Source organism: Chiloscyllium plagiosum, unplaced genomic scaffold (genome assembly GCF_037043375.1).
Source record: "Chiloscyllium plagiosum isolate Xiang-an unplaced genomic scaffold, Cpla_swu_hap1 HiC_scaffold_1, whole genome shotgun sequence".
In the NCBI taxonomy this organism is placed as follows: domain Eukaryota; kingdom Metazoa; phylum Chordata; class Chondrichthyes; order Orectolobiformes; family Hemiscylliidae; genus Chiloscyllium; species Chiloscyllium plagiosum.
In genome coordinates, this window is record NW_028270139.1 from 40,344,469 (window position 1) to 40,371,974 (window position 27,506).

The 27,506-nt window shown below is 42.4% G+C and overlaps 1 protein-coding gene across 6 annotated transcripts in view; it reads left to right on the forward strand.

Moving 5' to 3' along the window:
• Positions 1-24,748, forward strand: part of shroom3 (shroom family member 3) — a 432,635-nt gene extending 407,887 nt beyond the window's left edge. For all 6 annotated transcript variants that reach the window (XM_043695296.2, XM_043695305.2, XM_087986057.1 and 3 more), the window contains 6 exons: positions 1,875-1,964; positions 5,024-5,854; positions 9,810-10,313; positions 18,451-18,607; positions 20,841-21,113; positions 22,627-24,748. In XM_043695296.2, the coding sequence (XP_043551231.2) occupies positions 1,875-1,964; positions 5,024-5,854; positions 9,810-10,313; positions 18,451-18,607; positions 20,841-21,113; positions 22,627-22,965 (2,194 nt within the window). In that variant the 3' untranslated portion in view covers positions 22,966-24,748. The remainder of the gene's footprint in view (positions 1-1,874; positions 1,965-5,023; positions 5,855-9,809; positions 10,314-18,450; positions 18,608-20,840; positions 21,114-22,626) is intronic.
• Positions 24,749-27,506: the final 2,758 nt, after the last annotated feature.

Genomic DNA, 27,506 nt, shown 5'->3' on the forward strand with positions numbered 1-27,506 from the left:
AAGGGTCTGAACCCAGTGTGTCTGCAGGTTGTTTGGGGTCTGCTTTCAAAAGGCCATACAGCTTTTAGGTCTTTTTGGTTTTGGATGTGTGGCTAAAGGATAACTGATCTGTAATTTACAGATGTACGCTCATAAGTCGGTTCCGCTACATTATTCTATTCTTGCAAAAGAACTATGCACTTTCTATTCTGCTTCATTCTTTTTTGTGAGTTAGACCTCATAAATATGATTTCTGCCTTCAACAGCAATTTTTAATTATATAGCACCTTTAACATTGTTAAGCAACCAATGCCCCTCACAGGAAAAGGATTACCGAGCAAAATTGGACACCAAGCGACATGAGGAAATTTCAGGTGATGTACACTTGGAGGAGCACTTTAAGGAGGAGAGAGAAATGGACAGATTTCTGGAGGCAATTTCAGAGTTTACAGCTTAGGCAACTAAAGGCGCGACTGCCAATAGTGCACCACAGAGCCAGGAATGCAGAGGTCTCCAAGTCTTGTTCGGCTGGAGGAGGTGACAATATTGTCGCTGCATTACTCATATTGAACTATACTCACTTAGCATATGTTCCCTCCCTCTATTTATTACACACTATGAATTATCAAATCTAATTAATTAAGATTTGACATTGCTTTAGTCCACCACACTTCTGAATCTTCTTGTTTGGTGCTCAGGTCTGTTAGTTCAGCTTTTCTGTACTTCTGCCTCTGAGGTATATTTTGAGTTTAGTGAGTCCCACGAAAGAAAGATGAGAAAAACAGTTGGAAAGACTTTATAAGGCGAATGAAGCAAAGTGGAAAGGGATTCAGATTAAGTTGACAGACATGTCAAGTGTTCATTTCTTCTGCATGTTTAGCTATTTCAAGAAACTTTGAATGGTTCTGCTTCCCTTTGCATATCCCTGGGCATGTCGGTCTGTGTTGTAAAGCTAGTGCTATGCTATAGCTGTGAAGCCTGCCTCACTTCCTCATGTCATTCATCCATTTTAACCTACTGTGATATTATAATTCAAGCACAGTTTTGGAAAGGTGTTTCCTAAAAACTACATTGATGAGGATTGGGGAGGGAAGAATTGTTGTGTGCCAGTTATGTAAAATAACATCAAATTTTATTAAAACTGATGGCTGTCATGAGTCTAGTTCCTTCTTGAATTAAGATTCCATTCGTGAAGTTGCCTTCTTGTCAATTTGTTACAGCTCAGAACCGATTTCACTTCCCTCTTGTACTTTTTCCAATTACATGTTAGTCAGCAGATCATAGTATGTAGGTTAATTATAGAAGTGTTACTGGAGCTGTCCTGAGATGTTGTACAGAATTGATCCACCATAACATACTATGCTGTTTCTTTCAAATTATCTCCCCTCTTTGAAGAGCAAGTTCCGGTTCTGTGGCTGCCGCGATCTGTCTGATCAGCTGTTCAAACAGCATTTCCCACCTGTGAGGTGGCACGTGATGGCTGGAGGCTTGTCAGAAGTAAATAAAAATTTTGCCGCACAAAATTTACACTTAAAAAATGTTTTAACTCATAGCTCTCACTTTAGCAATTTGACCCACCAACTTCTGTGAAGCCTCCTGGGATTGCTCCCAGCATCCAGGTGAATAATGGAGCATAACCAAAGCAATTCAGTCCACTCCTCAGACCAGAAAGCTCATTGCAGGGAATGCATTCCATTTACCTGGAGCTCCGTGTAAGTTTCTTCGTTGCTACATTGCTCCCACTTTAATGCCTCTTATAGAATGTTCAGCTGGAATAGTATTATATTGTCTCTTACAACCTTTCAGGTACTGTTCCCACACAATCTACCACTCCAGGAGTCCCTCAAAAGCCCTGAGTGAATGCAGTGCTCTAACATGCATTGTTTGGTTCACAGTGTACCGTCAACATCGAGAATGCAACAAGTGCCCAGACTACAGCGTTCCGACTGTGGGCAACAGCTAGTGAGGGCAGCATCACAAGACTGGTATGGAAAAAGATGTTGCAAATTTTGAAACTTTTGCCTGCTGTCGATATTCAGTTGTGTTTACTCCCTATTTCCTGTCATTTATCATGGAGTCATAGAGATGTACAGCACAGAAACAGACCCTCCACTCCAACTCGTCCATGCTTGTCATATATCCTAACTTAATCTAGTCCCATTTGCCAGCACTTGGACTATATCCCTCTAAACACTTCCTATTCAAATACCCATCCAGATGCCTCTGGCAGCTCATTCCACCTTTTGCATGAAGAGGTTACCCTTAGGTCCCTTTTAAATCTTTTCCTTCTCACCCTAAACCTCTGGTTTCGGACTCCCACACCTGAGGGAAAAGACCTTTTCCATTTACCCTATCCCTGCCCCTCATGATCTTATAAGCCTCTATAAGGTCACGCCTCAGCTTCTGATGCTCCAAGGAAAACAGCCCCAGCCTATTCAGCCTCTCCCTATTGCTCAAACCCTCCAACCCTGGCAGTATCCTTATAAACCTTTTTATTTCTTACGTGCTATGTCCTGAAGCCATTGATTCATGGCCTGAGTGTCATTCCATCCATTCCACTCGGCAGTCAGTTCCTTACCAGTTTTTCAATGTCAGAGCCAGGGTAAAGACAGGCAGTTACCATTCAATCTGATCCTGGCCTCAGCCAGGTATTTCCTAACATGTTACAGAATCACAGAATTCTCACAGTGCAGAAGCAGGCCTCTTGCCCCATCACGCCTGCCCTAGCTCCATTACCTACTGCCAATCTCTTAACCTTTTCCCATATTCCTGTGCATCATTGCTAATCAAATAACCACCCCATGTTCTGTCTGTCACAGGATAGTAAACCAAGGGGATATAAGGCAGCTCTTTTTCTCTGTTGCAACCCAGACACCAATTGTCACATTCCATGTGTCACCCTTGCTACAATCAGTGACCTGAATGATGTCCAGACTCTAATACCAGGGCGAGTAAGAACAGGAAATATTCACGTCTGATAACAAAGAGAAGTAGAATTAAAATTGAAGGGTGCTGTCCTGGTAAGGAGGATGTTTTAAATGATCAGAGAATCTTGTAAGGACATGGACTGGGATTGCCCTTCCAGAACCGTGTGTTTCCTACACCCAAGGCCAGCGGTCAGTTTGAGAAGGCAGCTCACTGTCACCTTCCCAAGGGCAAGATGGCATGGGCAATAAATACTACCCAGCCAGTCATGCCCACATCCCAGAAAGGAGTTTTTCTTTTCTAAATGGGGTGAGGGATAGGATTGAAGTAATATAATTTAGGAAGGAAAATGTGCAGTGGGAGTATGAACAGGTTTGGAGGAAGATAGAGACTTACTGGTCTATTTCTTGAAAACAAGGGAAGAAATATTGAAAGGAGAAAGTGAGGACTGCAGATGCTGGAGATCAGAGCTGAAAATGTGTTGCTGGAAAAGCGCAGCAGGTCAGGCAGCATCCAAGGAGCAGGAGAATCGACGTTTCAGGCATGACCCCTTCTTCAGGAAGCCCTTCCTGAAGAAGGGCTCATGCAAGAAATATTGAAAGCCATATAAAGGGCCTTCAAACTTCGGGGCTTTAAGATACACTGGATTACAAGAAAATAGAGGGAAAGAGTTACAATAGTTTGGTAGCATATAACATCTGCAACTTTGGAAACCTCAGACCCGAAAGGGCAGTAAATTAATAGAGCGTACAGCTGCGATGTTTTCAGGGAAAAGAACTGGCTGTTTTGAGGAGATGCTGGAGGTAGTGGAATAATTCCCAATGAAGCAGGGGTTTCCAGGAGATTTTACATTCAGAGAAAATTTTGTTCGTTGACTGATTCCTCTAGTTGGATAGGGTCAGTGGCTCAGTTATTATTCTGGTTCTGTTCGCCAAGCTGGGAATTTGTGTTGCAGACGTTTCGTCCCCTGTCTAGGTGACATCCTCAGTGCTTGGGAGCCTCCTGTGAAGCGCTTCTGTGATCTTTCCTCCGGCATTTGTAGTGGTTTGTATCTACCGCTTCCGGTTGTCAGTTCCAGCTGTCCGTTGCAGTGGTCGGTATATTGGGTCCAGGTCGATGTGTTTGTTGATTGAATCTGTTCAATCAATAAGCACATCGACCTGGACCCAATATACCGGCCACTGCAGCGGACAGCTGGAACTGACAACCGGAAGCGGCAGATACAAACCACTACAAATGCCGGAGGAAAGATCACAGAAGCGCTTCACAGGAGGCTCCCAAGCACTGAGGATGTCACCTAGACAGGGGACGAAACGTCTGCAACACAAATTCCCAGCTCGGCGAACAGAACCACAACAACGAGCACCCGAGCTACAAATCTTCTCTCAAACTTTGCTCAGTTATTAATTTCAAACATCTCATTTAAGAGTGAAAGTGTGTTAAGAAAAGTTGTTGGAGCATGGATTGACTGAGGTACTCAGGGCAGGGTAGATAATATTGGAGATACAAGGCAGAATTGTCTGCCTGGAGTCAGTACAGGTGTAGTGGATGAAATGGCATTGACCTGTGCTGATACAGTTGGCCTTAGTCTCTGTTAATCCCAGTCAGAATAATGGTAGGGGCACCCTCAGATACAGATTACTGGATTGGATTTGGCTGCGATGCCTGCCACAGTGGAACAGTTTGTTGCCCTCACGGTCTGTGCTGCCCAAGAAAACACTGTTTGACTGAAGCACCAAATGGCTGGTAGAGCTTGTGGATTTGTACCAAGGTGTAAGCAAGGGAAGTGGGAAAATAAATTGGAAGTGGAGGGAAAAGAGCAAGAAACTAACACGGACTGCAATAATCCCTAAATTCCAATAGTCACTAAATTTCTCTTACCCTCCACTTTATCACAGACGAGCCCTTTTGTTCTTCCCACTTCTCCTTGAGCAGCTGTTGTATTTATTGAAAATCTGTTACGCCTCGAACTCTTCGAGCCAATTACTGAAATTTCAAATGCTTCTTTCTTCACTGGGGCCAGCTCAGATGCTGACTGTTTCCAGCATTCCCTGTTATTATTTGCAATAAAATCAGTGATTTTATTTTTAAGGAGATTGTTTGTTTTTGACTTTTAAAGGTCTTATGGCAATGAAGGAATGGACTGCAAAAGCAAGGCGACAGGAACGCATCTTCCAGCTGGTTATGAGAAGGAGCCAAAGCCCATGGCAGGAAGCAGACTGCCGAGTCAGAATGAGAAACACAAATCACGAGAAGGTTACCGGCCTAGAAGCACCTCGAGCCTCAGTCAGCTGACCAGCATCAGCCAACACAGCCATCGCTGTGCAAGTGATAACTCAGCAGCGGGCAAAGCAGCTTCGGAACAACGCAGTAAATCTTTCGCGAGACTTCACGAAACTGTCAGCACCAAACCAGCGACGGCAGGACCGGAGCCCTTTGTAAACTATCAGCCGGAGGGAATTAGAGCTGAAACAGCATCAAAGAAGACCGTGCCACCTCAGAGGCCTCCAGCTCCTAAAATGAAATGGGTCAATTCGATACACGACGACACCACAAAGCGGAGCCCATTTCTCCCCCACATCACTGGGTTAATCTTCAAACAAGCCGAACAGGGGCAGGGTCCTGGAACAGCCAGCAGCAGGACCTGGGAGTCTGAGGTGCCGCCGGCTAGACCACCTTCACCACAGCCCAGTGGTCACTCGTCCCCTTCTCCACTACGGCTCAAGTCGTCATCTTCTTTTGCAGAGGAGGACGATGTGTTTATCCAAGATCTGGAACAGCAGGCTTTTAGTAGCTGTTACCCCACTCCTCTACTACCACCTCCACAGGATCCCACACTCATTCCAAGGGTTAGAGACCAGGATCTTCCACAACCGCCTTCTCCCATTAGTGTTGGTGATCAGGAGACAGAAGAGCTGTTTCACAGGAAGGAGAGTGGAGTTCTGGCCAGGTAACTAACCACCTGCTACATTCTAATCCACCAGTCCCAAAATTCAACAGATAGCAGATCAGGGCTTTATTTAAAAATAGACCCAGTCTGCACCTGAATTACTTTGCACTTTGTGTGTCAGGATCCCAGCTTAGACCTATGTGGGTGCCTGAGGACAGGTCTGACAGACTGGCCTAGAGTTTAGAAGAGGGAAAGGTGATTTTTTTTTTAAGTATGTGGGCAATCTTAAATGATCTTGAGAAGGTGCACACAATAATAGTGTTTTCTGGGTAAGTACCAAACGAGGGGAGTCTGTTTTAAATTAGGGGTCGCCTTTACATAGCCGTACCAAGGAGGATTATTTTCTTGAGGGTTGTCTGACTTTCGAACTCTCTGCCTCAGGTGGTTATTTTTGACTGACCTTGGGGGGAGTGTGAAAGCCTTTCAGTTCATATTTTTACGATGTTCAGGAATAGATTTTTATTTAGACAAGGGAATCAAATAATAGAGGGAGTAAAGTGGGAGTGTGGGATTCAAAACACAAGCAGAATTGCCATAATCATTTTGAGTTTTGGTGCAGGATAGAAGGGCTGAAAGATCCAATTTGTCTAATTTGTTTATTTGTTCGTCCCTAAACTCGCCCATATTGTCAGAACAGCCTCTGTAGGAGGCAGCTTTGCAGTGGTACCACTCTGCACTCCCTCTCCTTGAGCAGGTTCCTGAGCTTGGAGCCCACAGTGATGTCAGACTGGCACACATGAGCACTCCTGAGGGAGGTGGGTGAGTGTGGAGGCACCTTGACATTGAGGCACCCTCAGCTGCCTGCAAGGAGAGCATCTGTTAACCAGCCTGAAACCGTTCTGGTGGGCTGAAGAGGGTGGACTCTTTCTCTAGATGGGCGGAGCTGGGGCCTTTCAGACCTGCAGCCTGGGCTGTGGAGACTTCTGCTCCAGTCACCCTTTTGTCTGTCATCAGGAAGCCCCCGGGAATTGAGCTGGAGGATTCCCCATTCAACCGCAGTCTGCTAGATGATTACATACCAGCACTGCAGCCAAAATGGTCCCACGGTAGACACATTGGCTGCTCACCCCCACAGAGCAGTCCACAATCTAAGGTCTGCACAGAAGCCGAGCTCTGTCAGGGAGGCACATGATGTGTCCTTGACCTCCAATCCCACTGCCACACGACTAAACACATCAAATTCTCATTTTCTTTTTTAGCCATCCTCTTAAGACATAGTTATTTTTATATTGAATTATGTTATATGTGGTTTTCATTTATTAGTTGGAAACAATGTAACATGGAAAGTGTGCAATAATTCATGGGCAATGGGTACAGTATCTGTCACCTTCCTTTGAGAATGATGCAAATTGTAGTTGTAGTTGCTGAACTTTGTCCTGTGGCTAACATGAGCTCTCTGTATAGAAACAGCACTGCTGGCATGTACAGTGCACTGAGGAAATGCACTGTTACGTGGCACTGGCAGCCATTTACATTCATATTTCAACTCAGTAAAATAAACCACATTTAGGAACTTATATAAAACAAATTAGTCAGATAAATAAAGGTGCAGAATGCTAACAGTGTTCCATAGGACAAATTATCCAGAATTTATAAGTGGGAGTTAGACCATAAGACATAGGAGTGGAAGTAAGGCCATTTGGCCCATCGAGTCCACTCCACCATTCAATCATGGCTGATGGATGTTTCAATTCCACTTACCCGCATTCTCCCCGTAGCTCTTAATTCCTTGCGAAATCGAGAATTTATCGATCTCTGCCTTGAAGACACCCAAAGTCCCGGCCTCCACTGCACTCCGTGGCAATGAATTCCACAGGCCCACCGCTCTCTGGCTGAAGAAATGTCTCCTCATTTCCATTCTAAATTGGCCCCCTCTAATTTTAAGGCTGTGTCCATGGGTCCTAGTCTAAAGTTGTTTATTCTTTATAGAAATTTAACTGAGGTCAGGAATTCAAAGCTTTTTGGGAATAGGCAATATGGTGGTTAATAAATAGGCTTGATATTGCACTGAGATTTGTTTTCCTTTGGTGTTCTGCTCTTTTGCTACACTGCTATCTGCTTGTCACTACATCCTCCAAACAACAGCAGGCCTGTCTAGGCAGTGGACCTCTCTTGCATTAAGAGAAAACTGTTAATTTTAAATCTGAGGCAGTAATACACCTTTGCCTTCTGATTTATGGTGGTTGGGTCATTTGAAATTCCAAATTGTTCTTCCAGTGCCATCATCCTTATTGTTTTTAAGTCAGTTGATTTAAAAAAATCTTAGAAGCATACTTGTATTAATCCAGGTTTGAAAACATCGTAAAAACAATTCAAAGATACATATAACATTTCATATTTATGTATAATTGGCTTCTAATATAAATTCTTTCTTCTGCAGTTGGGTTAGAGGCAGACATTTAAACAAGTTAGAACACTTCTTCACATTTATCCAAAATCACAGGAATAACTGTTTTCATCTCCCATCAGCAACCTGTTTTCATTTACTGAGCACATTGATTCACGAGGGAATGATACCTTTGTGAGATATTGTGCAGCCGTGCCCTTATAAGAGCCAGCAACTTTAGGAAAAGAAGAGAATAAGTTGGAAGGTGGAAGCAAGAGAATCCACATTTGGGAGCTTACCAAATTTGAGTTCAGAATTCAACATACAAATTTTCAAGACATTTCAAATAATTTCAATTCTTTCAGCCAAACATAACTCGGCATAAGGTCGTGTATCTTACATGGAACTGTACACACAAAATACTGTTGGAAAATCCCAAATATGGAAATATTCCCTGCAATAATTAGTCCTCCAAATCTGTGCCACAGCTCCAGAGAACGCTCACGTATTCTGAATGGAATGAATGACATTGCTGGAGTTCAGAAGCACCCACATCTGTACAGAGTGGTGATTTAGTGCCACTTGGTGGTCAACATTAGAAGTACAAATAGTTTTCAAATAATAAGGGCTCCCTCATTTAAGGTGGGCATCAATGAACTGTAATGGCTTATGTAGAGTTGATCTATGGTTCCCTTCACCTTTTTGAATATATACACAGATAATTTTCCTTTAATTATTACCGAGTGTATTCTGATGCCAGGATCATTGGCACTGCTATTAAATAATCATGCCAGAGGAGACTCAAAATAATGTCAGCACAAGTCCCATTGGAATGACCAGATATTAAGCCATGATCCAAATAGTTGCAGGTCATGGTTTCGGGAATGACCTTGTGGGTGTGAAACTTCCATCTGTCTCTTGCAAGGCCATCAAAATAAGAGGACAGGAATACTAAGCACAGAACTCTCATGTACTGGTCCTACAGAGGGACTGGACAGTGTGGTTGCTAAAAGGATGTTTCCTATTGGTGGAAAGGTGAAAAACTGACAATTGAAAGCTGAAATACTCTCCAAAATGGGACTATAAATGTGCAACATAATAAATTCTGATATTGGAGTACATTTTTTTGTTTATTAGGATTTTCATTCATTCAGAAATGTGGACATTACTGGCTGGGCCAGCATTTATTGCCTGTTCCTAATCCAGTGCCTAACTGGAGAAGGCAGTGGTATATGTCGTCTTGAGTTGCTGTAGTCCAGTTGGTGAAAATATATCCAGAGAGCTGATAGGGAGAGGGATCCAGGATTGTGACCCAGTAACAGTGAAGAAACAACAATTATATTTCCACATCAGGATGGTGACTTGGAGGGGATCTTTTTTTCTCATGTATCTGCTGTCCTTGTCCTTCTAGGTGGTAGTTGTCACAGTTCTGGAACATGTTGTTGAAGGAGCGTTCTGCAGTGTTGTAATTACTGACTGATAAACCAACCCAATAATGCATTTTTCTTAATTTCCAGTCTGGTTTACTGATTTATTTATTCAGAAAATAACATTTACCAGCTGTTATCATTGTCAAGTTTGAATGTGGGCTGTAGTGTGTTGGTTAACTCCAATTTTCTGCATTTAAAGGTTTCTAGACAAAGACGCTGCAAAGAATAAGTTTCCTGAAAAGACCTGGACAGAAAGAAGTGACCAAACAAACCTACCCTGCAATTGCAATGTTTCTACAATGAACGGTGAGCTGGGAAGTGCAGCAGTGGTCACTCCAGCAGCCGCAGAACAGGCTCTCTCAACCCAAAACGCACAGCGCAGTAACCAGAGCTGGGATAGTTCATTTATTCAAACACAAAAGGCTGCCACAAGCCAAGAAAACTCAGACTGCAAACATTCTCCTATGCCACTAGAAGAAAATAAGAAGTCTCCCGAAGACCTCAAGTCAGAAGAACTTGCCAAGGAGATCATTGGCAAAGATAAGTCTTTGGCAGAGATTTTAGATCCAGACTCAAATATGAAGACAACCATGGACCTAATGGAGGGCATTTTCCCCAGAAGCAGCACAGTGAGGCAGGAGACACAACACAGAAAGCCAAGATTACAGAAAGTCATTGACAAGTCTGTATCAGAAGAACAACAGTAAGTTCCAAAGCTCTGTAAAGGACAGGTTCTTGAATCTGTCAGACAGCTATTAAATAAATGAACAATGTTATTGCTGTTTGACAATACACAAGCATATGTTGTACTACTTCCCTCTCCCATTGGCGCCAACAAAGAATACAAGTGCAGCCTCTGTCCATGGCAAAACCCTGGCAATGACAGAGTGATAGTCAATGTCCACTGATGATGATGTTTCAAGTCCAGTTTCTTTCTAATGTTGTGTGCTAGATGTTAAGCAGCTGGTTCTATTTTCTAAGGGGAATATGGATATTCCACTGTTCTCAAAAAGTATATTATTAAGAAAACTATATATAGAATAATAAACAGGCAATGCAATAGGTTTACCCATACAAACAATGCCCCAATTCTGCCACCAGCTCTTCCTCATCACTCATTGTTTTATATCTTTTTTGAGAATAGCATTTCAAAGTAAACAATACTATCAACACTTGATTATGTTATTCTTGCAGCAGGACTGCAAGCTCAGATCCTCCATCTCTACCTTCATAAAACCTCAGCACATTATTGAGGGCCATGTGAAAACAAACTAAATGCTAACTGCTTGGTGGCAATGCAATAAAGTATAAATTGATTAAGAAGTAATTCCTAAAAGTGCTGTACTTTGAGCTTATGAAATCGTGCACGTGCCTCATCTAGGAAGACCACCGTGGCTCACCAGGATAGCATCACATTGAAAGAAAAAACATCCAATATGGCAAAGCTAAGTGGTAAGCCAGGTGTTTGGGCAAGTTTTAATAACCAATAAAAAATGACCAACAGAATAATAGAGAGAGAACATAACTTTGAGGGTAAACTTGCAAGTAATATCAAAATGGAGAACAAATGCTTTGTATATGTAAAAAAGGAAGAAAGAAGCTAAAGTGAGGAAACGTTTCTTAGAGAAAGAGATGGGGAAATAATTATGGGAAGCCAGGAAATGTCAGAGAAATTGATTAATATTTTGCATTAGTCTTCATAGTAGAAAACACAAATAGAACACAAAAGTGCTAAATAATGAGGTGCGAAAGGAGAAGAAGAAATAAGTACAATAACTATCATTGGGAAAAAAGAGCAAGGGTAACTAATGGGGCTAAATCCCCTGGACCTGATGGTATGCATTTTAGGATAGTTGAAGAAGTAGCTACAAAGATAATGGATGCACGGGTAATATTCCTTCAGGAATCCTTAGATTTTGGAGAAGTCCCAGAGCATTGAAAAATGCAAGTGTAACCACTTTTATTTTTTAAAAAAAGCAAAAGAGACAAAGATCAGGGAACCTGAAACCAGTCAGCTTAATGTCTGCAATTGGGAAAATGTTAGAACTACTTATAAAGAATGCAATAGCAGAGCAGTTGAAAATACATAAAATGATCAAGCAGAGTCATCGTGGCTCCATGATGGGAAATCATACTTGACGAATTTTATTAGCATTCTTTAAGAACATAGCGAACAAGGTCAATAAAGGGAAAGCCATGGATGCAATATATTTGCATTTTCAGAAGGCATTTGATAAGATACTAGACGTTAGCTTACTTAATAAGATAAGAGGCCATGGTGTAGGAGGTTATAGAACATAGAACAATACAGCACAGAACAGGCCCTTCGACCCACGATGTTGTGCCGAACATTTGTCCTAGCTTAAGCACCCATCCATGTACCCATCCAATTGCTGCTTAAAGGTCACCAAAGATTCTGACTCTACCACTCCCACAGGCAGCGCATTCCATGTCCCCACCACACTCTAGGTAAAGAACCCACCCCTGACGTCTCCCCTATACCTTCCACCCTTTACCTTAAATTTATGTCCCCTTGTAACACTCTGTTGTACCCGGGGAAAAAGTTTCTGACTGTCTACTCTATCTATTCCTCTGATCATCTTATAAACCTCTATCAAGTCACCCCTCATCCTTCACCGTTCCAATGAGAAAAGGCCTAGCACTCTCAACCTATCCTCGTATGACCTATTCTCCATTCCAGGCAACATCCTGGTAAATCTTCTCTGCACCCTCTCCAAAGCTTCCACATCTTTCCTGAAGTGAGGCGACCAGAACTGCACACAGTACTCCAAATGTGGCCTAACCAAAGTCCTGTACAGTTGCAACATCACTTCATGACTCTTGAATTCAATCCCTCTGCTAATGAACGCTAATACACCATAGGCCTTCTTACAAGCTCTATCCACCTGAGTGGCAACTTTCAAAGACCTATGAACATAGACCCCAAGACCCCTCTGCTCCTCCACCTCACTAAGAACCCTACCGTTAACCCTGTATTCCGCATTCTTATTTGTCTTTCCAAAATGGACAACCTCACACTTGACAGGGTTGAACTCCATCTGCCACTCCTCAGCCCAGCTCTGCATCATATCCAAGTCCCTTTGCAGCCGACAAGAGTCCTCCTCCCTATCCACAACTCCACCAATCTTCGTATCATCTGCAAATTTACTGACCCACCCTTCGACTCCCTCATCCAAGTCATTAATAAAAATTACGAACAGCAGAGGACCCAGAACTGATCCCTGTGGAACTCCACTTGTAACTGGGCTCCAGGCTGAATATTTACCATCTACCACCACTCTCTGACTTCGACCGGTTAGCTAGTTTTCTATCCAATTGGCCAAATTTCCCTTTATCCCATGCCTCCTGACTTTCCGCATAAGCCTACCATGGGGAACCTTATCAAATGCCTTACTAAAATCCATGTATACTACATCCACTGCTCTACCCTCATCCACATGCTTGGTCACCTCCTCAAAGAATTCAATCAGACTTGTAAGGCAAGACCTACCCTTCACAAATCCGTGCTGCCTGTCCCTAATCAAGCAGTGCCTTTCCAGATACTCATAAATCCTATCCCTCAGTACCCTTTCCATTACTTTACCTACCACCGAAGTAAGACTAACTGGCCTGTAATTCCCGGGGTTATCCCTATTCCCTTTTTTGAACAGGGGCACAACATTCGCCACTCTCCAGTCCCCTGGTACCACCCCCGTTGACATTGAAGATGAAAAGATCATTGCCAACGGTACTGCAATTTCCTGTCTTGCTTCCCACATAATCCTAGGATATATCTCATCAGGCCCAGGGGACTTGTCTATCCTCAAGTTGTTCAAAATGTCCAACACATCTTCCTTCCTAACATGTATCTCCTCTAGCTTACCAGTCCGTTTCACACTCTCATCTTCAACAATACGGCTCCTCTCATTCGTAAATACTGAAGAAAAGTACTCATTCAAGACCTCTCCTATCTCTTCCGACTCAATACACAGTCTCCCACTACTGTCCTTGATTGGACCTACTCTCGTTCTCGTCATTCTCATGTTTCTCACATACGCATAAAATGCCTTTGGGTTATCCTTGATCCTATCTGCCAATGATTTTTCATGCCCTCTCTTGGCTCTCCTAATCCCTTTCTTCAGGTCCCTTCTGGCTATCCTGTATCCCTCCACTGCTCTGTCTGAACCCTGTTTCCTCGACCTTATGTAAGCCTCCTTCTTCCTCTTTACAAGACATTCAACCTCCCTCGTCAACCAAGGTTCCCTTACATGACCATCTCTTTCCTGCCTGACCAGTACATACATATCAAGGACACGTCGTATCTGTTCCTTGAAAAAGTTCCACATTTCCACGACATCCTTCCCCGACAGCCTATGCTCCCAACTTATGCTCCTCAGATCCTGTCTTACAGCATCGTAATTACCCTTCCCCCAATTGTAAAACCTACCGTGTTGCACGCACCTATCTCTCTCCATAACCAAGGTGAAAGTCACAGAATTGTGGTCACTATCACCAAAATGTTCACCCACTAACAAGCCCATCACTTGTCCGGTTCATTACCGAGTACCAAATGCAAAATGGCCTCCCCTCTGGTCGGACAATCTACATACTGTGTTAGAAAAGCTTCCTGGACACACTGCACAAACACCTCCCCATCCAATCTACTTGATCTAAAGAGCTTCCAATCAATATTTGGGAAGTTGAAATCGCCCATGACTACTACCCTGTGGCTTCTGCACCTTTCCAAAATCTGTTTCCCAATCTGTTTCTCCACATCTCTGCTGCTATTGGGGGCCTATAGTAAACACCCAACAAGGTGACTGCACCTTTCCTATTTCTGACTTCAGCCCATACTACCTCTAAAGGCAGATCCACCTCGAACTGCCTTTCTGCAGCTGTTATACCATTTCTAATTAGCAACGCCACCCTCCCTAATCCTACTGAAACATCTGTAACCAGGAACCTCCAACAACCATTCCTGTCCCTCTTCTATCCACATTTCCGCGATGGCCACAACATTGTAGTCCCAGGTACCTATCCATGCCTTAAGTTCACTGACCTTATTTCTGATACTCCTTGCGTTGAAGTATATGCACTTGAACCCATCTCTGTGTCCGAAAGTATTCCCTGTCAGTGCTACTTTCTTCACAGCCTCCCCACATACTTGGACATCCTGACAAACAGCTAGCCTACTTGCTGGACTACAAGTCTGGATCTGGATAGCCAGAAGGGACCTGAAGAAAGGGATTAGGAGAGCCAAGAGAGGGCATGAAAAATCTTTGGCGGATAGGATCAAGGATAACCCAAAGGCATTTTATGCGTATGTGAGATTGGCTTCCTACTAGAATAGTTGAGGTAAGAGGAGCATTTTCAGAGTGGCATCCTGTTACTCATGGAATGCCACCACAATCAACTTTTCTTCATAAACACAATTATTTACAACGTATGTTAATGAATTAGATAAGGAAGGTGAATGTACTACAGCTAAGTTTGTGGATGACGCAAAAATAGTTGGGAAGGCAAGTAAAGAGGATATCTTAAAATAGTCTGCAGAGGGAGGTAGGCAGGTTAAGTGAGTCAGCAAAAACTTGGCAGATTGAACATAATGTGGGAAAATGTGAGGTTATGCACTTTGGCAAGAGGAATGGGGGGCTGAATACTATTTAATGGAGAAAAACAGCAAAAAGACATAGCAAAGAGGGATTTGAGAGTCCTTGTGCATAAATCATAAAATGTTCACATACATGTTCAGCAGGGAAAGGGAAGGCAAATTAAATAGTGACCATTGTTTCAAAAGGAATAAGGTATCAAAGTGGGGAGGTCTTGCTAGAACTATACAAAGCATTAGTCAGACCACAGCTGAGAATTCCATGAACAGTTTTTTAAAAAATTACTTAGACCCTCTATCTAAAGAAACATATTCTAGCATTGGAAAAAATCCAGAGAAGGTTTAGTAGGCCTAGCCCAGGTATGAAGGGACTGTAATGTAGGTTTGGCCTATATTCTTTGGGATTTGGAAGAATGCAAGGCAACTTATTGAAACATACAAGATTCTTAGGGAACTTGACAAGGAGAGATTGTTTCTACTTGTGGTAGAGTCTAGAACCAGAGAGCATATTCTTAGAATGAGGAGTCATCCATTTAAGACAGAGATAAGCAGTATTTCCTTCTGAGGGTGGTTCATCCGTGGAATCCTTTATCACAGAGGGCTATCAAACCTGGTCATTAAGTATATTCAGGGTTGAGATAGATTTTTAATCAGTAAGGAATCAAGGATTATGGGGATAATGCATGAAAATGGAGTTGAAGATTATCAGATGAGCATTGATTGCCCTGAATGGCTGAGCAGACTCAATGGGCTGAATGGCCAGTTTCTGCTCCTGTGTCTTTTGGTCTGTCTTACAGATGGAGAATAATCCTATATAGTGGTACGTTGCAGCTAAACTTACCCTAGTGTCCACAAATTTGTTAAACAATCTGAAAATTACAAAATGCCATGATTCTCATTTGCACTTGACCTCGAACAGAAGCAGAAGAGAATTAATTGAATCTCTTGATTATTCATTCAGACAGCTTTGGGCTCTGAGAAACATGAGAGCCATTTCAGCAATGGGGGCAGTGTGGGGAAGAGTCGTGCCCAGAGTTGAGTCCAGCTTCAGTTTAACATCGCCTAATCAGGTGTCTATAGCATTACAAAGTGGGAGGGTACTGATGAGGAAGAGCTGACGGTTAAAAAGAGGAGATCACTGGTTCTTCAAAGCTCCAGTCTAAATATAAACTTAGTTGGCTCACTGTCCTAAGAACAGTTTATATACAACCACAGTCTGATCTTCATTCACTATTTCTTGCATCACTCACCTTCTCCAGATACATAAATAAATATAAAATGTCTGATATTCAATGTAAAGACATAAAGTAATTGGCCAGCATGCTGCTTAGTGATGAACAGCACAAGAACTCTGAGCAGACGTAGATCTTCAGCCCTTTGAGCTTACTCTGCCATTTGATATGATCACGCCTGATCTTATCTTGGCCTCAACTCAACTTCCCACCCGCTCAACTAACCACCTGACGCCAGGAGGAAGAACGCTTCATCTTCCACCTTCGGACCCTCCAACCAGACAGGATCAATGTGGATTTCACCAGTTTCCTCATTTCCCGTTCCCCCCACCTTATCCCAGATCCAATCTTCCAACTCGACACCACCCTCATGACTACCTGTCAATCTTCCTTCCCATCTATCTGCTCCACCCTCCTCTCTGACCTATTACCATTACCCCCACCTACATCCACCTATCACACTCTCAGCTACCTCCCTCCCCCCCCCCCCCCCCCCCGCCCCAGCTCCAATCCCCTCCCATTTATATTTTCACCCCCTTGGCTCACAAGCCTCATTTCTGATGAAGGGCTTTTGCCCGAAACATTGATTCTCCTGCTCCTCAGATGCTGCCTGACCTGCTGCACTTCTCCAGCACCACACTCTCGACCCAGTCCCACCCATGTTTCCAACCCTTCAACCCATTACTCATTAAAAATCTGTATCCTCCTTTGAATTTCCTCAATGTCTCAGCATCCACAGCGCACTCAGATAGTGAATTCTACAGATTTATTTGAGAGAAGTAATGTCTCCTTACTCTGTTTTAAATCTGCCACCCTTACCCTAAAGTTATGACCTCTCATTCTAGACTGCCCCAGATGAGGCAACATCCTTTCTACATCCAGTTTCTCAATCACCTTGTGCCTCAATCATCTTGTGCCTGAATTCAATCTCCTCTCAGTCCTCTCAACCCCAGAGAATATAGGCAGAACTGGTCAATTGGTCTTAAGACAAATCCCTAGTCTCTGAAATCAATCCATGACCTTCCTCTCATGTGACTCCAATAGAACTACATCTCTTGTCAAATAAGGGGACCAAAATTGTCCCCAGTACTCCCAGTGCAGCCTCGTTAATGCCGTGTACAGTTGCAGCAAAACTTCCCTACTTTTATACACTACAAAAGCATACGCTGATGCTTGGACTGTTTTTGTTGATCTTCGCTAAGGTTGTAGCTGCTTTGAGCTTGAATTACACAGAAGGAAAGGATGTCTTTTGTTCACCTGGAAGATATACTTTTGTTGTAGTCTCATTGAGGTCTAGATTAGATTTAGATTAGATTACATTACAGTGTGGAAACAGGCCCTTCGGCCCAACAAGTCCACACCGACCCGCCGAAGCGGAACCCACCCATACCCCTACATTTACCCCTTCCTAACACTACGGGCAATTTAGCATGGCCAATTCACCTGAGCTGCACATCTTTGGACTGTGGGAGGAAACCGGAGCACCCGGAGGAAACCCACGCAGACACGGGGAGAATGTGCAAACTCCACACAGTCAGTCGCCTGAGGCGGGAATTGAACCCGGGTCTCTGGCGCTGTGAGGCAGCAGTGCTAACGACTGTGCCACCGTGCCGCTCAGGTCTATATGTGAAACCCTGGAGGTCAAATAACCATCCCATGGTTATGTTCTAGATTCAAAACCAGCAAGAACATATACATCATATAATCATAAAATGAAACAGCAGGAAGCCATTTGGCTCATCAAGATCATGTTGACCTGTTGTACTCTCAATCTTGGTACAACTTAGGACCTTTCCAGGGAGTGAGGGTTAAGCAGGAAAGCAACTTAACAAAAGAGGTTTTCAGTGATGGAGATGTCCATGTATTTGGTGTCATTTTGTTAAACAGAAAGTTTCTAATCTGTCCTATCCAAAGCAGTTCTCCTTTTTTTGTTGTTCTTTGGAAAGATTGTGTTCATTAGCAGCAACTCATGTCTTTTAAACTTCCTCCTATGTATCCAGAAAAGAAGAGAGAGAGACAGGAGGAAATTTAGCACGTTGTCCCACTTACTACAACACATCAGCTGTCAAAGCTGAACTGATGAATAAAGTAAAGGACATGCAGAGAAATTCTGCTGAAGATGAGGATGTTGAAGAACCAGACATCAATGAGAAAAAGGTACATGTCATTGCAAATCGTCTTCAATGAAAGCAAACTTGGCAGCCTTAACATCTCCCAACGCCACAGCAGCTAAAAGTTCTAATCCAGTCTAAAGCAAACCAGTTGGGACCAGGGGACCATCAGGTTTGAGGGCTGATTTTCCCTAAGTTAGCTCACCATTCACATGATGGCAGATGATAACTAGCCTTAGAGCCTTTGTGATCCCTGTAGGATCACTGCGACGTTTCAGTTCACATGAAATGTCTCTGTTTTCAAGGGTGACTGTTATATTTGACTATTCCTGGTTTCTGATTTGCAGAAGAACAAATTAGTCAGTGAGTTGCATTACAGCTAAATATTACATTTCCCCTTTTGAAATGCCTTGTAGATGTTTTTGGATACCTTGTATAGTGCAGAAGAATTACTTGGTGGGGGTGGAGAGGAGGAGGTGTGTGTGGTGTTGGGGAGGTTGGGCGGAGGTGGAGGAGTGTGTGGTGTTGGGAGGAGGGTAAGAGGAGGGGGGAGGTGTGTGTGGTGGTGGGGAGGTGGTTGTGGTGGTGAGTACTGTGCACAAACATTACTTGGTTGAATCAAGACTACTTGCACAAATTTGCAAGATAATAATGGTCTGTGGTGCATCTGACTTTGCGCCACACAAATGCCAGGCAATGGCCATCTCCAATAAGAGACAATCTGACCACCAGCCCTTGACACTCAATGCCATTATCATCACTGAATCCCCCACTATCAACATCCTGGGGAATGATCAGAAACTCAACTGGACTCACCAGTAAATACAGTTGCTCCAAGAGCAGGTCAGAGCCGAGAAATACTATGGCAAGTAACTCTCACGTCCTGACTCCCCAAAGTCTGTCCACCATGTTCAACACACATCATAAGTGTGATGGAATACTCCCCACTTGCCTGGATGACTGCAGCTCCAACAACGCTCAAGAAGTTCAACACTATCCAGGACAAAGTAACACACATGATTGGTATTATATCCTCAAGCATCTGCTCCCTCCATCACCAACGCTCAGTAGCAACAGTGTGTACTCTACAAGATACACTGCAGACATTCACCAAAAGTCCTCAGACAGCACCTTCCAAACCCATGACTACCTCTGTCTAGAAGGGTCAAAATTCTGGAATTGCCATCTTAAGGGTATTGTGGGTTAATCAACAACAAGTGGACTGCAGTGATCAAGAAGGTAGCTCACCACCACCTTCTCAAGAGCAACAAGGGACAAGCAGTAAATGCTGGTCCACCCAGAATGCCCAAGTCCAACAAGTGAATTTTTAAAAATCTGTTTACAATGGCTGTGAAGACACTATATCCTGGGCTTTCCACAGATTCTGGAATTGTGTCATAACCTATCAACATCCACTGTGACAGATCTTTTTGGGCAGTTTTCAGTGAAGCTGCAGAAAGTAGGGCAGCACAGTGGCTTTGTAGTTAGCACTGCTACCTCACAGCCCTGGGACCCAAGTTCAATCCCACCCTTTGGTGACTGCCTGTGTGGGGTTTGCATGGATAACCCCTGGGTACTCCAGTTTTCTCCCACAGTCCAAAGATGTGCCGTGTATTAATCATGGTAAATGTGGAGTTACGGGGATTGGTAGAGCATTGGGTCTGAGTAGGGTGCTCTTCAGAGGGTCAGTGCAGGCCTAGTGGGCTGAATAGCCTCTTTCTGCACTCCTAGGAATTCTTTGAAAGTAATCATGTGATCCCCTTCACATTATGAATATGAGTCAAGTAGATATGATTCATACTGTATCACAGCCAGTGCTGTGGAATCTGATGCATTTCATCTTGAAGGAGGCGTTTCATTGCAGCAACAAACCAACAACTGTTCAAAAGTGGTGATTACTTTTTGGTTTCTACCTATCGGATTTTCCTAAACACTGAGGAAAGTGTATTAAAGCCAGGGATGATAAAGTCAAAAGTGGTCTTTATGAAGCCAGTTTTTGGTCAAAACAAACAATGATTCATCGTTTGCTGCCAGAGGAATTGGTGGAGAGTATCCCTGTGCTTCTGCACGTGGCCTCCACTCATTTGCTTGGCAGCCATCGGCAATAACTCTATAAAGTCCAGTGCTGTTCAGTGTGTCTCTGGTGAACAGTAAACCAAATAGTTAATGAGTAAAAGTGCTCAGAATCAGTTACTGCCTTTAACATTCAACAAAGGTTAGTTGTTTCTGACATTTTTATCACTAATGTATTGCTGTTCCTTTTCTTTCTTTCTTTGTAGTCTGAGCTAATTGAAAGCATAACATGCAAACTTCAGACACTACGGAAAGCCAAGGAGAGTCTAGCAGCTGACATTAAATTGAACAGTGCTCTGGGTGAAGAAGTGGAGACCATGATTAAAGGGCTGTGCAAGTCGAATGAGTATGAGAAGTACAAGATGTTCATTGGAGATTTGGATAAGGTTGTCAATTTGCTGCTTTCCCTGTCCGGCCGTTTAGCTCGAGTGGAAAATGTCCTGAAGACTCTCGATGAAAATGCAAATACTGAGGAACGTGTACGTAATCTGTTGTTTTTAATTTGTTTCTGGATTGATTAATCACCAAATTCACTCAACAGAGAGGGCATGTTAGTTCCTATAATTTGTAAGGAATAAAAGGGCAAACATGACAGATATTTCTGTTCAGGGTAGTCAATAGATTGACTCTTAGGACCTTCAATAAAAGGGAAGGGTTTGTTTCATGGGCTGGTAGTAAGTGCAGTATGTATTACAACACTGGGTCATGCTAACTACAAAGTGCCATGTGTGATTCTCAATGTAAAGTTGGCTGCAGCTTTGAAGGTACTGACACATTAGTCCTGGTTTATCTTTTTCTCATAAGTGAGCCTAAATCTTAAATGTTAGCACACCCTGAACCTCTTTTGGGGAGGGCATGCCTAGCCAAAGTAAATGCAATCCAGTTTTCAGCCTGTTGTGGCATGACTTAATATGGTATGAGACCCCTGACTAGTTTTATTTTCTCCAGTTTCCTTTGCTGAATCTGTTTGTAGACCCTCCCCTCCACTGTCCCTGATCAGCAATCGGGCTGAGAACTGCTAATTCAGTGTTGCTTCGAAAATCAAATCCAAGTCTCCCTAAGTACTGAGGTTCAGTAATCTCCAAGTTTATTCAAGGATTCATTACGTTTTTCGAATAAACCCACCAGGGTGTATAAATTTCAAAATGACTTCCATTTTTAAATTCAAAACAAACCATACTAGTCTTACACAGCATTAGAACCATAGTTATATCCTACAGCTTGCAAGGCAAAGACTTCAGTGCAGTTGGTAATAAAGATGACAGAGAGACTGGTGGAGGGGTTAGTGTTCCTGTTTATTGAGTAATTCTGCCTATCAATCTAGCTTAGTAATAGCAACCCTAGATACACATCCACATGTGGCTGAAATGGCAAATTCAAGCTGTGAAGTCAGTGAGAAGCAAGGAGCAAGTCCACTATTGAATTCGTGCTGAAAACCATGATTGAGCCAGAAGGGAATGTTTCCACTTTGAATCATTTTTCGGTTCTAAGTAGTGTTAATATCAGTCTGATGTAGGGAGCTCTTTTGAAAGAGAAAATGATTGAAAAATGTAGTGGGGGGAAGATAACTGAGACAAATGGGGGATAACAAAACATAATTTAGATTCCTGAGTTACTTGGTCTCATGTGGGACACTGATATATTTAATAGAGCTAAATTCAATCTCCCTAAGTTACAGTGCAGAAAGACAACCAAATGTACTGTTCCCATTGGAAGTAGATGGCTGTTGGTTAGACATAATGTTGGGACTAACTGTGATGTCCTCTTGTAGTTACTGGTACCACAGCAATGTACATATTAATGAACTATTCAAGGCCAAGTCGTGAGCTAAGAATGTATGTTGCAGGAAGAAAAGGGGAGGGCAGAAAAGTAAACAAGAAAAGTAACATGAAAGGATTTGATAGGCCTAACTGCTTCCTAAATCCTTCTCAAAACAAAATCATCTTCAAGCAACTTGGAGTTAATACTAAAGGTGTGCATTTGATATTGCAGAATCTGTTGAATGAGAAGCGAAGACTTCTGACCAGTCAGCACGAGGACGCAAAGGAACTGAAGGAGAATCTGGATCGTAGGGCACGCGTGGTCCTAGATATCCTGGAGAACTACTTGACAGAAGAGCAATTCCAAGACTACCAGCACTTTGTGAAGATGAAGGCAGCACTGCTGATGGAGCAGCGAGAGCTGGATGACAAGATCAAGTTGGGTGAGGAGCAGCTCAAATGTTTGTTAGAGAGCCTCCCTGCTGACTTTGTATCACAAAGGACAGCTCACTCGCCTGCCACTCACCCAGAGCCTGACACTTCGCAACCTAAACTTACCTCTTCACTTTAAAAGGAAATTGTAAGGGTTTTTTTTTTCAAAAAAATCAGGTTTTAATCGTAAATCACTCAGAGAACAAGATTGAGGAGGGATTCTGCAAGAAGAAGATGACATCTTTAAATTGCTATCAACATCTATGTATTAGTGAAACAATGGCTAGCATTGTTTGGGCACAAGATGGTCCTTGTGGGAGCTTATTACCAGCAAGTCTCCAACAACACAAAACTTAAAAATGCTCCTGAGGCATCTTGAGCATCTTTTCAAATATGACGTTAGAGATACTTTTTGAAGACCCCTTCAAAGGAGAATGGCACAACAAGAAATTTCTGTTTGCAACTTATTTTAAAAACAAAAGAAAGCATTTTTTAGCCTCCCCAATAACATCAGAGCATTACTACTATTTATAATTTTGATGTGTAAGTTTCTGTACATACGCTAACCTCTTATGGTTCAACTTTGTTGTGTAGGGAAAATAAACTAATTTTTGTAAGAAAATAACTTTTGAAAGAACGAAAGCAAGCTCTAATCACAAAATGTGATTGCAGTCTTCTGTGATTTTGTTTTTTTTTTAAATATTATTCATGATGAAGGACATGGGACCACCAGGATTAGAGAAAGCTGCAGTTTGGGAAAAGTTTTAGAATGGTACATGTTGACGATTGACTGATTCTTTCAAAATAACTTCGGGCGATGCTCAATTTTTATGTCATGAAGTACAGTTCAAACTATCAATAATTCACTTTCAAATAATGTTTATAAGCTTCAATTTATATATATATTATATATAATATATATATATATATATATATGCATTTTTGTCCAAGTATTTGGCAATTGCATGCGAGACATGACCCTCAGTTGGTGGGTAATCATCCATCTTAAAGCTGGTAAACCTTAATGATCACTAAAGTATATTTAGCATGGGTGACCATTGCAGAAAGCAAGCATCTTCAGTGGACCCACTATTTATATCTCAGTTGGATTTAATTGAAAATACAACTCCAGATGACCGAGGTCTGTGGAAAAATTAGAATGTGTTTGCCACTGAAGTATTCTCCGTGAATGAAGGAAATTCATGCAAGTACACTACATAATCCAAGCTCACCCTTTTTCTGAGTGTACCTGTCCCTGCGTGCATAATGTGATTTTAATTGTAGTATTGGAAATGCAGTTTACAGTGCAAAAGTGCACAGCTCCACCCACAGAGCTCTATTTGTGTGGTTTAGCTAATGCATTGATTCAGTTAGAGGTAAAGGATTTTCTAACACTTGCTTTCATTCCTTTTTAAAACATTCATTTTTCATATTCTGACTTCTCAATGTACTGAGCTGTGTGTAAACCACTGTATATAATACTAACTTTCTGAACAGTAGTCACTGGCATAGATTAAGAATATTCATTTCTCAGCCTCTGTCAGATCTGGGTTTTAGTTTTTTAAGCTTTGCTGCACTTGACAATATGTTACTGTATGGATAACTGCTCATTCTTGATTGTAATGTCAACTTTTTTTGTTAAATCAGAGGGTGAGGACTTTTCAGGGTTCATTCACCACTTGGCTATGGCCGCAATTTTCCATAGCCATTCTGAGTCTTTGTCCAGTCAGTGATGTGAAACACACTGCATGGCTTCTCACAAATCAGCCAGTTATATGGTATGTGAAATAAATTAAAAGGAACTTGCTGTACTTTTCACAGTCAAATGTTTTGATGAGATGTGTTTTCAAACAGAAATCATGACATTAAAGCTTGTAAACCACTTACTGCTGCAGACAATAAAGATGATGTGTGTCAGCAAATGTGTTTTGTTTCTTGTGTGAATAGAGCAGCAACTTCATGTTAGAGCATTCGTAACAAATTTACCTGACTGTAGGCTTTCTTTGTAGATTATTTTTCTCAAAAGCAGGGAGACATAATATTCAAACAAATAATATTGACTCCCACATTCAGTTTGCTGAGCAGTTGGAATTAAAACACATAATGACATAATAATTCATGTACATTTGAATAAGTGAGAAAGGGCTGGCGAGGATGGTGTGGCTTGTTTTAGACCAAAGAACTTGAGATTGATTTCAGACCAGGTAGGAAACCTCTCTGTAAGGAAGCTGGGTAAAATAAATATGGGAAATCTCAAAATAGTTCATAATTGATCCAACCGGGGTACTGCATCCAATCCTGGGCACCATGCTTTAGGAAGGATGTTAAGGTCTATAAAGCATACAGAAAAGATTTGCCAAAATAGCTCTAGGGATGAGGAACCTCAGTTATGCATGGATGCATCTGTAAAGTGGTTCCTGTCATCCTGTTAATCTTCTACTCCTTACCAAGACTTAATCAAGGTAGTCAATATCGGGGTAGATGGGGAAGACCTATCCTCATTGAGGGAAGCATCAGGTACCTGACAGCATTGATTTAAAATTGTATTGGTTCTTTCACCAGAGACATAAGAAAAAAGATGTTTATACAGCATTTGGTTAGGATCTGGAATGCATTCTCTGAGAATATAGTGAGGCAGGTTTTATTGTGACTTTAGATAATTATTCAATTCACTTTTTAGACAGACAACTTTCCATGGCTATGACGGAAAAAGGCAGAAGTGGCACCAGATTATTTTTTTCATTTCATTGGGTAGTGAGCCATCTAGTCCAGCAGCCCATTCCTAACTGCACTGGCCAAGGCGGTAGAGAGCTGTCTTAAAATCCATGTGGTGTGCAAACACCCATAGTGCTATCAGAAAAGAAGTTCCAGGACTTTGACTCTGTGCCAATGAAGGAATGGCAATATAGTTCCAAAACAGGATGCTGAGTGTCTTGGAGGGGAATTTACAGATGGTGATGTAATTGCTGCAGTTGAACTTCTCGGAGGCAGAGTTGGCTGTTTTGGAAGGTGGTGTTTAAGGAACTTCAGTGAATTGTTGCAGTGTATCTTGTAGATGATACATACAAGTCTTCAAAAAGGATGTGGAGACCTTGGAGAGAATACATAGAAAATTAATAGAATGGTAGCAGAGATGAGGGACTTCAATCACATGGTAAGAATTGGGAAATTGGAGTTGCTCTCGTTAAAGCAGAAAGGTTAAGATGGTGCCAAATTGTCAGGGTACAGATTACACTGCATTGTGCGAGAGACAGTGCTAGATTGTGCTAAAGGTTTATTTATCCTTTTATAAAAAGACCACTGTAATCTCTAAAAAGACCACATGGTAAATAAAGTATGCCAGATTTTTCCCTCTGATTGCATGCCCATTGTTTCTGTCATGGCTGTCAATCTTTTAGCATCTCATCCAGACTCCATTCGTCAAGGGATAACATAGCTCAGTGTCCATCCTGTGTCAGCCTGATATTCTGAGACATGGATCTTTCCCTCAGGGTTCACAGGACAGCGATCAGAGTTGGTAAAGCCATTAGCAACCACATAGCCAAATTTCCCTGTCAAGTAGGGTCAGTTAACACTGCAACACCAACACAATGGAATTTTATTGGTCTCTGATTCTGCCCCAATTATCCATTTCATTACCAAGTGTAACTTCTGTTTGTGTACAGATTGTGTTTCTTTTTTCTCTTTAGTTTGGTGTATCACATGTCGAATGGTTATCATTTCTTTAGATGTTGCACTTCCTCACTCTGAGGAGACAATATGGGGGAAGATTTCCTCTTTGCATCTTACCTAGTGGGACCAAAACTGAGCAATTCCCCGACCCCTAGCCCATTTTTGTCAGCAAAACAGCAAGCACATCCACCTGTGTAGAGAATTCAGTTGTCATACAAACTGGGAGTCAGCTATTTGACCCTCAAGTCTGTACTGCCATTCGATAAGACAATGGCTGATCAGGTCATATTACTGCCTTCCTATGAAAGTCCTTCACTCTCCTTGTTTGTCATGAATCTAATGTCATTCAAAGACTCTTGCTTCCATTGCTTGTCAAGAAGAGAAGCCAAGAGAACAATACATCCCTTTGGTTCATGATAAACAAGCATATGCCTATAATACCTTAAGCTTAATGCCAGTCTCCCTCTATAACTGTGCTGTAGAGCCAGCAATGGGCAGTGGTAGATGTCTCGTTTAGGCAGTCAGTTCTCCACTCAATCTGGGACTTCTCTCATTTTGTCAGGGACAGAACCTCCATCTTCCTCAGAGAAAATAAAGCTAAGGGATGGACCTGGGACCTGGACCCATACACCGCAAGTTCCTTTACTTAGTTGATAGAGTGTGGTACAGGAAAAAGCATAGCAAGTCAGGCAGCATCTGAGGAGCAAGAGAGTCAACATTTCGGGCATAGCCCTTCATCAGCTCCAATTATTCATCTCATTACCAAATGTAGCTTCTCGAAGAGACGGAACGCCAACTCTTAGAGTGGTTCAGGGAACATTTCTGGTCTGTCGGCACCAATCAACCCCACTGCCCTGTGGCCAACCACTTCAACCCTCCCCCTAAGGACATGCAAATCTTGGGCCCTCATCACCACCAAATCAAAGCCACCCACTGACTGGAGGAAGAACACCTCATCTGCCTCAGGACCCAGCAACCATACGGCATCAACATTGACATCACAAATCT